This window comes from Labrus bergylta, chromosome 22 (assembly GCF_963930695.1).
Source record: "Labrus bergylta chromosome 22, fLabBer1.1, whole genome shotgun sequence".
NCBI lineage: Eukaryota > Metazoa > Chordata > Actinopteri > Labriformes > Labridae > Labrus > Labrus bergylta.
Window position 1 is genome coordinate 14,640,683 of NC_089216.1, and position 17,732 is coordinate 14,658,414.

The 17,732-nt window shown below is 47.9% G+C and overlaps 2 protein-coding genes across 3 annotated transcripts; one reads left to right on the forward strand and one right to left on the reverse strand.

Annotated features, from left to right (window-relative positions):
• Positions 1 to 633: 633 nt before the first annotated feature.
• On the reverse strand, positions 634 to 4,147 carry znf16l (zinc finger protein 16 like). The gene is made up of 3 exons (XM_020660090.3): positions 3,319 to 4,147; positions 2,316 to 2,519; positions 634 to 2,035 (listed from the first exon to the last, which is right to left on the reverse strand). Exons 1-3 carry the CDS (start codon positions 3,977 to 3,979, stop codon positions 1,353 to 1,355), a joined length of 1,548 nt encoding a protein of 515 aa, XP_020515746.3. The 5' UTR covers positions 3,980 to 4,147; the 3' UTR covers positions 634 to 1,352.
• Positions 4,148 to 5,488: 1,341 nt separating this feature from the next.
• On the forward strand, positions 5,489 to 17,185 carry LOC109995511 (SH3 domain and tetratricopeptide repeat-containing protein 1). Of its 2 annotated transcripts, XM_065950482.1 has the most exons (19): positions 5,489 to 6,144; positions 7,840 to 7,911; positions 8,862 to 8,992; positions 9,717 to 9,822; positions 10,012 to 10,152; positions 10,434 to 10,632; positions 10,746 to 10,822; positions 11,145 to 11,340; positions 11,413 to 11,543; positions 11,716 to 11,754; positions 11,844 to 13,202; positions 13,478 to 13,618; positions 13,708 to 13,929; positions 14,231 to 14,411; positions 14,774 to 14,924; positions 15,050 to 15,172; positions 15,280 to 15,430; positions 15,872 to 16,068; positions 16,312 to 17,185. In XM_065950482.1, exons 1-19 carry the CDS (start codon positions 6,033 to 6,035, stop codon positions 16,552 to 16,554), a joined length of 3,972 nt encoding a protein of 1,323 aa, XP_065806554.1. In that variant the 5' UTR covers positions 5,489 to 6,032; the 3' UTR covers positions 16,555 to 17,185. The 2 variants fall into 2 exon arrangements, with proteins under 2 accessions (XP_065806554.1, XP_065806555.1); XM_065950483.1 differs by lacking the exon at positions 5,489 to 6,144 and having other exon boundaries at positions 7,860 to 7,925.
• The last annotated feature ends 547 nt before the right edge of the window (positions 17,186 to 17,732 follow it).

The following is a 17,732-nucleotide window of genomic DNA, read 5'->3' on the forward strand; positions in this document are numbered from 1 at the left end:
GCTGACTGTAACAGTGTGAGCTCTGACTGTAACAGTGTGAGCTGACTGTAACAGTGAGCTGACTGTAACAGTGTGAGCTCTGACTGTAACAGTGAGCTCTGACTGTAACAGTGTGTTCTATGACTGTAAGTGTGAGCTCTGACTGTAACAGTGTGTGTTCTATGACTGTAACAGTGTGAGCTCTGACTGTTACAGTGTGTGTTCTATGACTGTAACAGTGTGAGCTCTGACTGTTACAGTGTGAGCTGACTGTAACAGTGTGAGCTGACTGTAACAGTGTGAGCTCTGACTGTAACAGTGAGCTCTGACTGTAACAGTGTGTTCTATGACTGTAACAGTGTGAGCTCTGACTGTAACAGTGTGTGTTCTATGACTGTAACAGTGTGAGCTCTGACTGTTACAGTGTGAGCTCTGACTGTAACAGTGTGAGCTCTGACTGTTACAGTGTGAGCTCTATGACTGTAAAAGTCAAACTCCACTAAAGCAGGTTCCCCAGAGGAAGAACCAGTATGACTGTTGACTGGTGTGGATAAACAGAAGCAGTGTATCAACGGCTCCAGCTCTAAGCCTTACCTGTACTTACATGGAGGTTCATACACAGTTATATTCCCGGTGAGTCTAAAACACACTGAGTGATGATGTGAGGTCTGTTTATTAGACAGCAGATTGTCAGTGAGAGCAGCTCTGATCACGACTGACGACAGCTTAGAGTACAGAGACGTATAAAATAACAACATATATCTGTAACATCGCGTAACAAGGTTAAAAAGAAAAACTCTTCTGTTCTGTAGCACACAGGCAGCACAGTGAGCACTGGTGTAGTTACACAGTCCGTCCACATGAGGGCGCTGTGTCCCAATGCTCTGTAAAAGGTCCTTGATCACAGGGAGGAGGCTTGATTCTCACACGCGAGTGTCTCCAGTCGCAGAGAGATCAAACTTCAGCTCATGTTCTTAAACCTCCCACACAATTATTCATTAAAAGCACTGTGGGTTTTCTACCACTAGGGGCATCACCGCTATAACAACAACAAAGCAGTCTGATGATGTCATGAGGTCAAGTAGTGCGGGATCATGGGAGTTGTTGGCCACATGTTAGAACTTGTTTTTTTTTTAATATGGCAAACTCAAAGAAGAAGGCAGAAGTCAGCGTGTTCTGTCAGTTTGTTAAAGACATGAATGTTTTTAAAAAGATTCTTCACACATTAGTTTAAACTCAGGATCATATGTGGAAACCAGCAAGACATGGTCACTGGTTTAGGGTAGTGATTGGCTGGGAGTCAACAGGGTCACTGGTTTGGGTGGTCATTGGTTTGACTGGTCACTGGTTTTGGTGATCACTGGTTTGGATGGTCACTGGTTAGGGGTGCAGCGGTGGCTCTTGTAGGTCCCCAGGTGTCTGAAGCTCCGCCCACAGGTGTGGCAGCAGTATGGCGTTGCCCCACTGTGGATCCTCTGGTGGGTGTACAGATTTCCCAGCTCCTTGAAGCGGCGTCCACACTGGGGGCAGGCATATGGACTCTCCCCAGTGTGGACCCTCTGGTGTCTTTTCAGTCCGGACAGCACAGAGAAACCCTTCCCGCACTGGGGGCAGGGGAAGGGGCTTTGGGCTCCACTGTGCACCAGGCGATGGCTCTTGAGGCGTGCGGCATGTCTGAAGCGCTCCCCGCAATCCGGGCACATGAAGGGCTTCTCCCCAGTGTGGATTCTCTGGTGCTGCCGCAGGTTCCCCAGGTAGTTAAAACGCCGCCCACAGTCTGCACACTCGTAACCCCCATCCGTTTTCACTTCTCTCTTAACCGGCCCCGCCCCTCCCCGAGCCACTTCCCCTGCTATGGCCTCGTCCTGTAACCCCCGGCCCTTCCTGAGCTCAGCTCCGCTCTCTGTTGAGGGGGGGGCGGGGCCTGTGGCCTGCAATGCCTGCATAGCGTCAGCAGAGTCAAGGTGTATCAGTTTGATGTGCTCCTCCAGGTACACAGAGTCTGGACAGAAGGTTCCACACAGAGAGCAGAAGAAGGAGAGAGAAGGGAACTGACCTGTGACACACAAAGACACACACACACACACACGCTTCAGTTTCATTTTGACACCCCCCACTCATCCTGACTTTAAACTACAGCAGGTTACAGTGAATAACACTCCCTATGAAACCATGTGAGTCTCTGAGTATCCTTGTTTACACGTCTACTTCTTCAGACAAGCAGTAAACATTCATAAACATAAATATTCTAATGCATCATATGTAAATATATGCATTATATAAATGTATTCTGTCAACTCGTGTGTTTGTTAATCTTCATCCTCACTGTGACTCACCTCCTGCAGCTCGCTCTCCCCCCTCCTCAGGACTCCCCCCCTCCCCAGGATCTCCGTGCTCCTCCATGGAGAACTCTGAGGTCTGGACCTGTGACAGGGGGTCCTGATCCTCCCCTCTGGTCGACTCCTCCTCCTCCTCCTCCTCCTCCTCCTCCTCCTCTGTCTCTGTGAGGGGGGGGTTCTCACAGTCTGACTCCTTCAGGCCTGTCAAAAGACACAGTCAATTGGCTCCCTCTGCTGGTTACAGTTCAAACTGCTGTTCTGTGAGCAATGTCAATAAAGTTGAATTTAATGTGAAAAAAAACTCTGCTCATGTTGTTCTGATCAACAGCTGTTTGTAAACAAGTTTAAGCTTCTTTTGCTGTTTTCTACCTCAAAGACAGACACACCTTTACCTGAAGTTTAAATACCTGAACAGGTGACTCTGAGACCATGATAGAACTGTTGTAACTCTCCACACTAACACACCTTTACCTGAAGTTTAAATACCTGAACAGGTGACTCTGAGACCATGATAGAACTGTTGTAACTCTCCACACTAACACACCTTTACCTGAAGTTTAAATACCTGAACAGGTGACTCTGAGACCATGTTAGAACTGTTGTAACTCTCCACACTAACACACCTTTACCTGAAGTTTATACCTGAACAGGTGACTCTGAGACCATGTTAGAACTGTTGTAACTCTCCACACTAACACACCTTTACCTGAAGTTTATACCTGAACAGGTGACTCTGAGTCCATGTTAGAACTGGTGTAAACATTTTGTCGGGACGTCTTCACAAATCACAACACATTGAGAGTTTAGCATCTACCACAGCAACAGAAGCCACGCCCCCCCCCCCCCCCCCCAGCACACTGACTTAGTTGCAGTAATAGATTGGTTGACACATTAAGGCAACTGAAGTCAATAACTGATCGCATGCTGGATGTCTAGGACTTCTAATGTTGTTAACAAACAGACCTGCTCTGTGACCCCGCCCCCTCAGACCTGGTCGTACCTGTCAGGTGTGCGGAGAGTTCCGTTGGGGGGGTCCAGTCATAGTCGTAGTCCCTCTTACTTCCAGGGGGGAGCAGACTGAACAGGTCCTCTGAGGTTGACTCCGAGTCTCCGGGCCCAGATCCGGGTCCGGCCCACAGGTGGAGCGACTGCGGGTCCGGGTTCTGGTCCTGGTCCGGGTCTTGCCCCCCCCTGGAGGTCTTCATCAAGTGGTCGCAGATCGCGTCGATGTTCTCCTTCTTCACCCCGGACTGCAGGATCCTGGTCCTGCGTGGGTCAATGGGACCGGCTTTGTTAGAGTCCGGCTTCTTCAGACCAGGATCCAGTGCGGTTCCTGCAGAGAACGGGTCCCTCTGATCTGGGTCCAGCCGTGCCTTCAGGACCCGGATCTCCTCGGTCTTCTCCCGCAGTTCGGTCTTCAGGACACGGATCCGGACGCTGACCATATCGCGGATGTCGTTGAGAGCCGAGTCCAGAACCACGGTCAGCTTCCGGCCCAAGTGCTCCGTGATGTGGCTCACCGACACCAGCAGCTCTTCGTCCTGATCCTGGTCCAGAAAGTCCGCATCAGTCCGGCTTGAGGTCCCGGGAGGCTCCATGAAGACCGGGTTCAGCTCCGGGATCAAGTCTGGAGACAGACTCTGAGTCCGTCTGCGGCTCATGGTGCACCGGGTCCGGGTCTGCTGAAGAGTCCGGATCACAGCTAACAGCTAATGTTTGTGTGAAGCTAACAGTCAGGGTAGCATCGTTAGCAGGAGCAGATATTTCCGGTTTCTCTTCCAATCAAAAGCTGCCTCATCTTAAACAGCAGCGTTAGACTCTTATTTAGAAAGCAATGACCGGAAGAGTGTGTTGTATTTTCATGCCTTGACATAAAACACCACAGAAGAAGAGTAAGGGCTGAAGTCAGCAAAGTTTAAGTGCATGTAAACAAGCAGCGCCCTCTTCAGTCACAAAGGGGAACTGTCCGGATTTTAACTGAGAGCATACAAAAAGTGATAGGATTAAAAAATCTGTAAAAATGGGGCAAGGGTGGGGCAGTGGTTCGTGCGCGCGGCCCAGGTTCAAATCCGACCTGTGGCTCCTTTCCTGCATGTCATACCCCTCTCTTGCTCCCTGATTGCCAACTCTGTCCACTATCCTATCTCTACAATAAAGGCACAAAACACACATAATATTTGGCACAAATATTTGAAATTTGTTTTTTACAGAATCTGTAAAAATCAAACCATATTAGTATGAACAGTATACAGACTCATCCTCTTCATAAGAAACATTTTCTACATGTGCTGCTGGCTTCAGATTTATCTGCCAGCTTAATTTATTATTGGGTTGTTTTTTACGGTGTGCAATAAACATCAGCTGTGTGGGTGTGTGTTTGTGTGTCATGTGCTTGTCAGGAATAAACTGCAGACAGACAGGCTGCAGCTCACAGTGACTCAGGTTAAACCATGTTCAGAGTGTCAGACGTTTCTACAGCACGCCTTTAAAACACTGCAGATAATGATCCAGAAGAGCTTTAAATAAATCTACATCAAACTATCTTCAGTCAGAGTTCTGACTGTATGATGACACATCTGTGAGACACGACGTCACAGCTCCGAGACACGACGTCACAGCTCCGAGACACGACGTCACAGCTCCGAGACACGACGTCACAGCTTTGAGACACGACGTCACAGCTCCGAGACACGACGTCACAGCTCTGAGATGATGCCAAAGCTCTGAGACATGACATCACAGCTCCGAGACACGACGTCACAGCTCCGAGACACGACGTCACAGCTCCAAGATACGACATCACAGCTCTGAGACACGACGTCACAGCTCCAAGATACGACATCACAGCTCTGAGACACGACGTCACAGCTCCGAGACACGACGTCACAGCTCTGAGATGATGCCAAAGCTCTGAGACACAACGTCACAGCTCTGAGACACGACGTCACAGCTCCGAGACACGACGTCACAGCTCCAAGATACGACGTCAGAGCTCCGAGACATGACGTCACAGCTCTGAGATACGACATCACAGCTCTGAGACACGACGTCACAGCTCCGAGACACGACGTCACAGCTCTGAGATGATGCCAAAGCTCTGAGACATGACATCACAGCTCCGAGACACGACGTCACAGCTCTGAGACGCGACATCACAGCGAGTGTTTATGTAGAGTAAAAAGGAGAAATGACCCATGTTTGTTTATCTTAGTTCTGGTGCTTTTGAAACATGAATCTATCGTTTTTATATAAAATATATGTATTATATTAGATTGATAGACATAAATCAGTTAAAGTCAAAGCATGCCTTTAAATGAATAATTATAATCATTATAATAATGAAACAATTTAAAACATTAAGATGTTTAAATATTATGACATCACAAAAATACTTCCCAATAAAAGTCTTCATGACATAAAAGAGAAATATTGAAAGGATCAAAGTGTGTGAATACATTCACAACAAATATCATATATAGCCTAATTATATAATAAAATTAACTAACACCATCTCCTTCTGAAGAATAATGAGATGAAAAACGACTTGAATGATTCAAACTTACAGGAACACGTTTTGTCAAGGAGACCTTTATTTTGGAAAGGTCCGCGGGAAGTTAGCTCCTACCCTCTCCTGCACGCGCATACAGGAGCAGCGGAGAGAGACACGTGACGGTACTCTGTGATCGCTGGGGAAACTTCACGGTCTTACCGGACATGTCGACCGGACCGGACCGAGACTCCCGCGGCGGCTGGTCCCGGAGAAGAGGCTCTGCAGGCGGGCAGCAGCTCCGGGAGGCTCCAGGGAGATCCCGGAGCTCCAGGGGGGGTAAGAGAAAGTTTATATTGACTATATCTGCTCCGATTATAGATTCAAGATTCAGGATTATTATATCAAGATAATTAGAAAGATATTATGAAGATAAATAAAGCTATAAAGGTTATTGAGTTAAAAAGATGATTAATCAGATAATTCATGATAAAGGTTATTCAGTTAAATTTGTTTCTGCTGATGTGTCAGAGTCTGTTTTTATAAACTGATAAGAGTCAAACAAACAAACAGTCTGTTTGATTATTGATTAATTTAAAGTTTTTATAAAAATACTGAAATGATCTCCTTGAAAATAAAACCGGATGTTTTAAATAAACATACAACAAAATAAAATCAGAGGAAATCCTTTGTGATGTTTCAAACTTTTTCTAAACATTAAGACGTAATGTTAGACTCAGAGGTCCTGGTCCTCGATGTACTGAGGTCATGGTCCTCGATGTCAGAGGTCCTGGTTCTCGATGTACAGAGGTCCTGGTCCTTGATGCACGGAGGTCCTGGTCCTCGATGTACGGAAGTCCTGGTCCTCGATGTGAGGAGGTCCTGGTCCTCGATGTACGGAAGTCCTGGTCCTCGATGTGAGGAGGTCCTGGTCCTTGATGTACAGAGGTCCTGGTCCTCGATGTACGGAGGTCCTGGTCCTCGATGTACGGAAGTCCTGGTCCTCGATGTGAGGAGGTCCTGGTCCTTGATGTACAGAGGTCCTGGTTCTCGATGTACAGAGGTCCTGGTCCTCGATGTACGGAGGTCCTGGTCCTCGATGTACGGAAGTCCTGGTCCTCGATGTGAGGAGGTCCTGGTCCTTGATGTACAGAGGTCCTGGTTCTCGATGTACAGAGGTCCTGGTCCTCGATGTACGGAAGTCCTGGTCCTCGATGTACGGAGGTCCTGGTCCTCGATGTACGGAAGTCCTGGTCCTCGATGTGAGGAGGTCCTGGTCCTTGATGTACAGAGGTCCTGGTCCTCCATGTACGGAGGTCCTGGTTCTCGATGTACGAAGGACTTGGTCCTCGTCACAGCAGCCATGGTTTTGAATCTGTCCTTGGCCCTTTGATGCACGTCACACCCTCTCCTCCTTACACTTCCTGTCTCTCTTCAGCCATCCTCTCCAATAGCACAAAAATAACTCACACACCAACATGTGATGTCACAGATGGTCAGGTACGCCCAGGTGGGAGAGAGAGAGAGACCCAGGAGGAGGTCTGTATGAAACACGGACGTTGTCTCAGTGACGTCGTCACAGGTTTTTAAAGAGGGAGGAGATTTGAAACTCAACCATAGAGGTCGCCATTTTGGAAATGCTGACTCTACCTGACTTTAGATCAATCTAGAAACAGACAGGGAGGCGGGGCTGAGGGTGGGGCTTAACCCTCCTGCCAAACAGCGACAACATGCTCACAAAATGGTTATGGCGATCTATCGTCGCGTCTTGGCCGATAAGTGTGCAGCGATGGTGCAGTTCACATCAAAGCCAACAGGCGGCAGTAGAAGCTAAACGATGCACCGCAGGTTTCATCGGCTTAGTTTGGAAGTTACGCTGTTCTGATGAACTTTACGTCTCCATGGTAACCAAACAATGACACAACTCGAGTTAGTTTAGTGAGGACTTGAAATTCAAACGTACAAACAGCTGCTGAAACAGGAAGTGGACAATCGGAGGGAGGGCTCATCACTTCTTCTTCGTGTGTTTCACAGTGCGTAGTTCCTGCAGAGACGCTGCCAGTCTGAAGAGATCTCTATCCACCTGTGATGACGCCTTTCCAACAGGTGAGACCAGACAGGTGTGCTTCTTCTTCTTCTCACAGGTCCTTTCTTTATACTCAAATCTCTCCACTTCCTGTCCATAGAGAGAAATAAATACCATTTTGTCAAAGGTGAAAAATTATGATTACAAGTGTTCTTTAAGTTATCGGATCAAACGCTCTCAGCTGATTCAAACAACGATTAAACAGTTAAGTCAGAGTGAGCTGATGTGAGAACGCAGCAGGATATAATCAGGAGAATTCACCTGGAGCGAGTGGGAGTGGGTGGTGACGTTTATTCCCTGTGATCGCTGCACAACCATAAACTGTCTGCACGCCACCTCTACCATCTCCGTGCTCTAATGAACCTGCTGCATTATGTTTCCTGTTCTCCAGTATGTTCTTCTCCACTCTTTAGTTCACATTGACATTCTGTTCAACTACATGTAGCATTGATAGAAAGACACATATTCTCATTATAGAGTCGTATAGAGGACTCTGCTGAGACTCTTGATTAGAGTGTTAAAGTGGAAACTGTTCGTATTTGATCGGAGATTAGCCGTGAGGAACATTTCTAAACTTGATGTACAGACTCCGCCCCCTGAATGGACCACAGTGTGGAGCTGTCACATGACCAGAGTTTTAAACGTCTTAATGATTCTCGTTAAACTCAATGAGAAAAGTTTAACAGAGTCATGAGACTGAGCGTGAACTGAGTGGATGTTTATACCTTGAACCTGCAGCTCCTCTGTGGTCACTCATTAAACACTGAGCCAGTCAGAGCCTGGCTGAATACTGCTGCTAACCACTGTGTGTGTGTGTGTGTGTGTGTGTGTGTGTGTGTGTGTGTGTGGGTGTGTGTGTGTGTGTTTGACTGTGTGGTGTGTGTGTGTGTGTGTGTGTGTGTGTGTGTGTGTGTGTGTGTGTGTGTGTGTGTGTGTGTGTGTGTGTGTGTGTGTGTGTGTGTGTGTGTAGCTCTGCCTGTCCTCCTGGAGTGTGTTCGGGGTTCGGAGCGACTTCCTGCAGATGACTGTTTTCAGGAAGAGCTGAGAGGAAAACTGAGGATCCTGCAGACTGACAGCAGCGAGGTCACTGCTCTGTTCATGGTACACACACACACACACACACACACACACACACACACCACACAGTCAAACACAAACACACACACACACACACACACACACACCACACAGACACACAAACACGCGCACACACACGCACACACACACACACACACACACACACACACACACACACACACTTCCTCTGTAAAGTGGGGTTAAAGCTGCCTGTTCTCTGGTCCACAGTTTGATGTTTAATGAGATCTGTGATCGTTTGTTTGCTTCTGGTCGGCGTGAGCTCTGATATCAACGACGTCATGGAGACCAAATGTCACATTGACCAAATCGACACGCCGGAGCAGCAGGATGCAGCTTTCACACATTTATCTTTTTTGTTCATTTATGTCTAGACTCAGATCTTCATGAACACTGACGCTCTGAATGATGATATAGATCAAAGTGATTTTCATCATGTGTGTGTGTGGGGGGGGGGGGTGAGGCCTCTCTTTAAGCACACTGAGAGCTTCCTGTGTAAACTCAGGCCTGGCTGAAGTTTGACCTCACCCACAGAGTGACCCAACAGGAAACACAAATGAGTCTGTGAACATAAAACAGTCGCTTCTTCCCCTATCAGCACTCTTTGTCTTTATCCCGTTTGAGCAACCCCTAGTGGCAGTTTGTCCACACAGAACCTCTACAGTCCAACGTCTGATTCATGATGTCATAAAAACATGTTTCTCTTATTAAACTGGATTTCTGTTTGCAGGAGCTCTCCGCTCATCTCATCGCCATCGACAGCGAAGAAAGCATCTTTTTACTCACCTTCAAAACATTCGAGGAAATATGGAAGTTCACCACGTATTACACCATAGGTAGGTGTGGCCCCCCTGTCACGTGTTCCAATGGTAACCATACCGCCACGTGTCTGTTCTGATGGTTAACCATACCGTCACGTGTCTGTTCTGATGGTTAACCATACCGTCATGTGTCTGTTCTGATGGTTAACCATACCGTCACATGTCTGTTCTGATGGTTAACCTGTTTGTCGTCATCTCCTGCAGGCTTCCTGGGTCTCTGTCTGGAGAACCTGCTGTTGGAGCAGAAGTTCTGGCTCCGTTCTCTGGAGGATGACGTCTCAGTCGAGGTTTCTGTTGAGGAGGAAACTCTGAACCTGATGTACAGAGGGATCCTCATGCAGGAGGGTACGCCACCTTCAGGCAGTGCAGAGTCTCTGCACCTCAAATTAAAGCTGTGATTTATGTGTTTGGTAACTGCTGATCACCTTGTGCTTACAGTAATACCAACTTAAAACCAAACAATCAGTGTCCTTAAAACATCAACCACGTTATTATAAAGAGGCGTTTCAATCCTAACTTCTGTTTCTCATGTATATGATGTTAAAAACGGAATAAAACATCACACGTAGTAAAACCATAATTAAATGATTGTGCATTCTTTCTTTTAAGTCTCTCTCTGTCCTCAGGTTCTCTGTTTGCCAGCTGCAGCACCAACCAGATGTTTGACAGCTCCACCTCTGGAGGGGACCTGTACCTGGAGCAGGGGGACATAGCCCAGTTTGAGCCCCCGTTCTTAGGCTCAGGCTGGACCGTCCTCTGCCTGTCTGACGGATCCAGAGGGACCGCCCCCAGGCCTGCTCTGGAGCCGGTCAGCCCGTTCCACCAGTGAGTCCAAACCCATGGGGGGTTGGGATTGGGTTAAATTAGGGTTAAAGGTTCTGTGAGCGTACAGGAGGTGTGATACTCTGTGGTCACCTGGTCCGTCAATCTGTCCTCAGGTGGTTCCTGAAGTCAGCTGCAGAGAACATCCTGGTGGGTGATGGGAAACCTGGCTGTGACTTCCCCCTGCAGTTTGGTGAGAACACAAATGTCATAAATAAAAACTTTAGAATCAGAGTTTAGTTCAAGATCCAGTTATAAATCGATATCACAGATTGTATGAAACATAAACGTAGTCTAAGTGACGTCATCATTGGTTTGTGAAGAGGAGTTATGAAGCCCATCAAAAGCGGTCGCCATGTTGGAAATATGGACTCTCTAACTTTAATCTAGAAAATGACAAAGACATGGAGCGGAGGCAGGGCAGGGCTTAAGACTCCTGACAAACACACAACACACCCACCTGTCAGTCAGAGAGACCACGCCCCTAATTAATCAGATCTCTTTCCTCTGTTCAGCCGGGGGAACTTGTGAGGCCACAGAGGAGTACGATGCTGAGGGTCCCGATGAGCTAAGCTTGGCGCCTGGTGATCGCATCATCATCGTGGGACTCCTGGTGTCGTGTTTTGATTGGTTCACTGGGAGGAAGGAGGTCACAGGAGAAGTAGGCCTGGTTAAGACGAGTGTGGTGAAACCTTCAGACGACATCTATGAGTGAGTGAACCCACTTTGTGAACTATTTTAACACACATGGAGTCATTTTACAGTAAAGTGTTTCTGTTCCAGGTCAATAGATATTTTATTAGCCGGAGAGGACAGGCCGTTTTTCAGTCTGAGCGAGGACAGAGTCATAGAGGAGACATCGACCTTCCTGAAGAAGAGGTCTCATCATGACACTGGACTCAACTACAAACTGGGTGAGACTGAGAGTGTGCTTCTGCTCACACTGACTCGTACAGAGTGTAGAACATGTTGTTGACTTGGATCAGTGTGGTGGAGCTGCACATGTTAACATTGTTGTGTTTCACGGCCTTTTTGTTTATTGTTGATCTAGCCGAGTGTTTTTGTGACCTTTGTATTTATTTTCAGACACGATTGATCCCAAAGACTCAGAGAAGAAATCATCGAGTAAGTATATCCATCTTATAGTCACTTGATGTTTTATATCTCTGTATCTCTTTTTCTCCGTATTTAAAAAACCTGTCTTTCTTTTATAGTCGGCTCTTCTCGCTGCGTTGATCCAGATCAGACAGACCTGAAGAGAAACATTCAAAGGATTCTTGAACAGGAGAAAGATTCGTCACCAGAGTGCAGCGCTGTGACCATGAACGGTACTCTGGAGGACCCAGTTGTTTCTTCAGAGGTTAAAAAGCCAACTCTCCCCTGTTTCACAGCTCCCCCGGTGGTAGAAGGGAACAACAACACGGAGAGCTTCGTTCCCCTCTTCTCTTGTCTGGAGAGCCAGGACTACAGAGCAGAGTTTGGCGTCCTGTACGGACTGAGTTCTGAGGCCATCATCTCTTCCGCCTTCTCAGGTCACTCTGGCGAGGCAGAGCTGATGGCTTTCCTCGGCGCTGCGAGAGAAACAGCCAGGAAGAAGCGACTGTTTTGGTCACAGACTCGTTTGTGTTTCCTGTTGGGTAAGCTCTGTGCTGGGAGGTCAAAGTTCAGCCAAGCCCGGGTTTACTTCGAGGAAGCTCTAGGCGTGCCGCGAGAAGGCTTCACAGACCTCAGGCTGCTGGCAAGCATTTATTCCAACCTGGCAGCCATTTACCTCCTACAGAACAACTCGCAGAGCTTCTTCGCTGTGACCGAGAGACTGGTGGCTCTGCTGTTGGGAGTGTCAGACTGTTTGGAGAGCTTAGAAGACGACTCTGCTCTGAAGTACATGTTGAAGAAAGCTGTTCTCTCGCACAACACAAAGGCAGAGGCTCGGGCATGTCATCTTTTGGCAAGGCACCACTGGACTCAATCTGAGGGAGTTCAGGTGGTTCCTTACCTGGAGAGACTTCTAGTTCTTGGTGCTGAGGCTCAGGCTCAGGGAACATGGAGCATCTCTCCCAGTCATAGCTACCTGACCCTGGGGAGGCTCTACAGCCAGCTCAGACTCCCCCACCTCTCCATCAGTTCAGCCAGGATAACGTCTGTGCAGCCCTCTGCGACGCTCACAGACTGTCTGAGCAGCATGTTGCTGGCGTTAGACAACATCAACAGACTGTGTAACAGCACAGAACAGGAAACATCCATCCCCACTCAGGTGGCTCCATATTTACACAAAGCACTCACCTCCACCAGAGTCCTACAACCAGGAAGTGAGCAGCACTATGTCCTCATCCATCAGCTCACTGTCTGTCTCTGTCAGCTCTTCTGCAAGCACAGGATGGTCGGACACGCCATCCACCACATGCACACCCTCATTAACAACAGGCAGCTCCTATCCTCAGCCCCAGAGAGAAACATCACCCTCATCCGGCTTGCATGGCTCCACATCAACAACAACCAGCCACAGGTGGCCTTGGAAATCCTGGACCTGCTGCTAGACTCCATGCCAGAGCACTGCACGACCCCTCAGGAAGGTACATGCATGTTTGTTTGTTTTTTGCCTTTATTGTAGAGCTAGGAGAGTGGACAGTGTCAGAAATCAGGTAGAGAGAGAGTGGGGAACGACATGCCGGAAATGTCGGATCCGAACCCGGGTCTCGCCCGCCTGGAGGAGGTGTTTGGGGTTGTTTTTTCTTTTCTTTCGGCCTTTGTGTTTGCAGTTGATCAGCCAGTCCTTGTCAGGGAATAATCCCGCCAAACATAAGGCAGTTACATTACTGTTAACATCGGTGTCTGACGTTACATACAGGTGTGGTCCTGAACCTGAGAGGCGTGGCACTGAGATGCATGGGGGACCTCCGGAGGGCTGCAGAGAGCTATGAGGCTGCTGTGGACATTTGCCAGGAGTATGAGGACATGGCTAACTGGGCCGTGGCTCAGGCTAACCTGGGTGAGGTGATAAATGATTCATTTGTAGTAAAAGACAGGGTGCAATAGCTGAGTCATGCTAACAGAGACCCGTGGTCCTTCCTCCTGCAGGGCTGCTGAGTCTGAGGGGCGGAGCTAAGCGGCTCGCTCAGTCACACCTGGTGGAGGCCGTGCAGCTCTTCTCGGAGCTTGATGATGAAGGTCATGAGGAGAACTTCATCAGTGTGCTGCTGGAGCTGGGACAGCTCTATGTGAGGCAGCAGCAAATGGATTATGGGAAAGGGTGCTACGAGTGGGCTCTGCTGCTAGCTATCAAGGCTAACCTGTTAGCCTGTAGGTACACACCTAGCTCACACACACACACACACACACACACTGCATTACTTTTTCTTTACCTTTATATCTAACTGTAAACAATGCCTTTGGAGGAGTAAAACATTTTACACAATATCCGATTTTATATTGTGATTAAGACACCAGGTTTAAATGGAAGGATACCTCTTTTCATAGCACAGACACCATTCTCTCTGTTCAGCACACAGTCTGAGGTGCATTGAGAGCAACCACCCTCACAATTTCTGCAGGAGTTGTCTAGTTCTATTCATTATTGTGTTCTAATACCTGTGATCACCAGGTCAGCTGACTGCCACCACACACCTGATCCGTCTGTACTGCTCTGAGAGTCAAGACCAGGTCCAGTGTCTGATCTACAGCCAGCACCAGGTCCACCTGCTGAGACGCAGCGGGGACAGAGGAGAGGAAGGGGGCGCTCTGGTGGCTGTGAGCAGACTCTACCTGAGCCTGGGAACAGACAGGTGACATAACCTTCATTCTCCATCAAACTTCTTTATTCTTTATCTTTATTAATCCCAGAGGAGGAAATACAAATAAACACTGGCCTAAAAAATGAAATAAAACTGTTTTTACTAAATGATCCTCTTTTCACGATAGCCCCGCACATTTCCTTTGATCTCTGTCATTCAAAGATTAGCACTACCCCACATAGACCTGAATTACAGTCTGCACAAACACGAACCTGTGGACCTGCATTATGACGATATGTTTCAGACGTAGCACACATCTCATCAGTTTAATGAGCTGCAGTTATTCAGAACCAGGAACAAACAAAGTTCTGAGCTGGAGGATTAGCAGGTCATCCGTGTTCTGGATGTTTCAGGGCATACCGGGCCGCTCTGGACCACACAAAGACCAGTCTGGGTATTTTCATCGACCTGGGCTGCAGGGAGAAGGAGGCATTGGGCTGGCTGCAGGCTGGAAACATCTACCACCTGCTGGAGCAGACGGAGCTGGTGGAGGTGTACGTGCAGGTGAGACAGCAGACAAACACACACACACACACACACACACACACACACACACACACCTGTATGAGCGTTGTTGTTGTGCGTCAGGTGGGCAGTGTAATCAGGACAGCTTGTGTCTGTGTGTTCAGGTCGCTCAGGATGTCGCCCTGAGTTCAGGAGACACCGGGTTCATCCTGAAACTTCTTGAAGCTGCAGGCGACATTTTCTTCAACAGCAGCCGGGACAGAGACAAGGCCATCCCCTTCTACAGGGTACACACTCAGTGTAACACACAAACCTTCACTTCTCTCATTCCTGTACTCACCTGTGTGTGTGTGTGTGTGTGTGTGTGTGTGTGTGTGTGTGTGTGTGTGTGCAGGACCGAGCTCTGCCCATCGCCGTGAGGAGCAGCAGTGTGTCCTGCAGGCTGCGTCTGTGTAACAAGCTGTCTGAGCTGATGCTCAGTCTGCAGATGTTTGAAGAAGGCGTGGAGTTCGCTCAGACTGCCCTCGACATCAGCATCACTCTGGGTACACATACCTCCACACACAGACTGTCTGTAGGTGGTGCTGAAGGAGCGGTGAAACACATTTAAATATAGCGTTTACTCGCATCGTTGTTTTCCAGCTCGGCGTTATTAGCATGAGTTAGCGTCATGCTACAAATGACAGCTTCAGTGCTGATAATCCAGCCGCTCTCCCCTTTAAGGCTCCCAGCTGACCGGCTTCTCCTGTGGATCATTTACTGACTAATCATAAGCCCCTCCTACATGCACAGTTATTCACATTTACTCCTTTGATGAGTCCTCGGGTTCATTAGGAGATGTCGAGACGTGTCCCTGCCGTCAGGGCCAACGAGAAAGCTCACAGAGTAAATCTAAAGACATGTGGAGATGAACACATGACAGACATCGTGACAGTGTGACGCCATGCTAACGCTAACCCTAGCGGTCTTTGTCTCTGGACATACAGGTGACTGTCTGAACCAGCGCGTGGCGTACTACCGTCTGGCCTCACTCTACCACAGGCTGGACCAGTACGAACTGGCAGAACACCACTACTTGAAGACCCTGACCCTGTGTCCCACGCCCCTGCTGTTTGATGAGGAAACCCTGTACTATGTGAGGGTCTACCAGACGTTGGGAGACATCATCTTCTATGACCTCAAGGTGAGAGAGATAATACCGACGAGAATGTGGAGTTCATATCTGCTTCGGAAGGAATATCTAAACGATGATAATCCCTGTGTGTCACACTATGATCTAAGATCCTTCTTTATGTGGTCTCTGCAGGACCTGATAACCCCCGTGTCACACTATGATCTAAGATCCTTCTTTATGTGGTCTCTGCAGGACCTGATAACCCCCGTGTCACACTATGATCTAAAATCCTTTTTCATGTGGTCTCTGCAGGACCCGTTTGACGCTGCAGGTTATTACCACCTGGCTCTGGCTGCAGCCATGGACCTGGGAAACAAACGGGCTCAGCTGCAGCTGTGCACACGCCTCGCCACAATCTACCACAACTTCCTGATCGACCGCGAGCTCTCGCTCTTCTTCTACCAGAAGGCGCAAGCGTTCGCTGCAGAGCTGAACGTCAGGAGGGTGAACATCTCTCCTGATCAGCAGCAGTGCAGCAGCTCCGCCACACAATGAGAACCAAACTCAGAGAGAGAAGAATCAGCATCCCCCTTTAATGTTCTATAAATGATAACGATGTATGGAATCTATGATTCAGTTTCATTTCATCCCACCCGTCTCATCATGTCGTCTTTTTCACTGATAATCATTAAACATTTAATTAATTGATGTTCACGCCGACCTCTGGAGATCACAAACACATTCACTGATTATTATAATACGGGAGCCCTCAGAGGACAAACTACAAGCACATTTCTTGGAGATCGAGAGAAGATGACGAGACCAACAAGTCAAGATCAAGAGAAGATTTCTGAAATGTACTCGGTTTAGGGCGAGGATGAATTTGAGTAAACTAAAATGAATGTCTGCTTAAGGCTTCCGTATGTTAGAGAAAATAAACCTTGAAGAAAGTTCATGTTCATGTTAAAGTTTTAAATATAAGAATGTCCTGATCATGTGACCACGTTTATACTCGTGTTATTATGAAGCACGCCATGCAGGAGGCGTGTCCTGTTTAAACACTGAGCAGGTTTATGAATGAACATCAGGGTGTCGTCTGCGTAAAGCTTTATCTTCTGTGTTCAGGTACTTCAGCTGACGCTCTGCAACGGTTCTGTGACTCTAACCAATAAAAAGATTTAATTAATTTAATGTTCTTTATGTCTTACATCATACGACTCCAGACTCAGTCATCTGTAACCATCATTAGAGGAAGTTTAGACGTGGGGAATTTAATGGTCAGAAGTCGTCTTCTTGTGACGTGTTGAAGGCACAGCAGGAAGGAAGGATGTAAACACCCCAATAACACGATGATGTCATCACATAACACAATGATATCATCAGATCACACGATGTCATCAGATAACGTCATCAGATCACACAATGTCATCAGATAACGTCGTCAGATAACACAATGATGTCATCAGATCACACAATGATGTCATCAGATAACATGATGATGGTCTTATGTTGGTCCTGGTCTCATGTTGGTCCTGGTCTCATGTTGGTCATGGTCTCATGTTGGTCCTGGTCTCATGTTGGTCATGGTCTCATGTTGGTCCTGGTCTCATGTTGGTCATAGTCTCATGTTGGTCCTGGTCTCATGTTGGTCCTGGTATAATTTTGGTCCTGGTCTAATGTTGGTCCTGGTCTCATGTTGGTCCTGGTGTCTTGTTAGTCCTGGTCTCATGTTG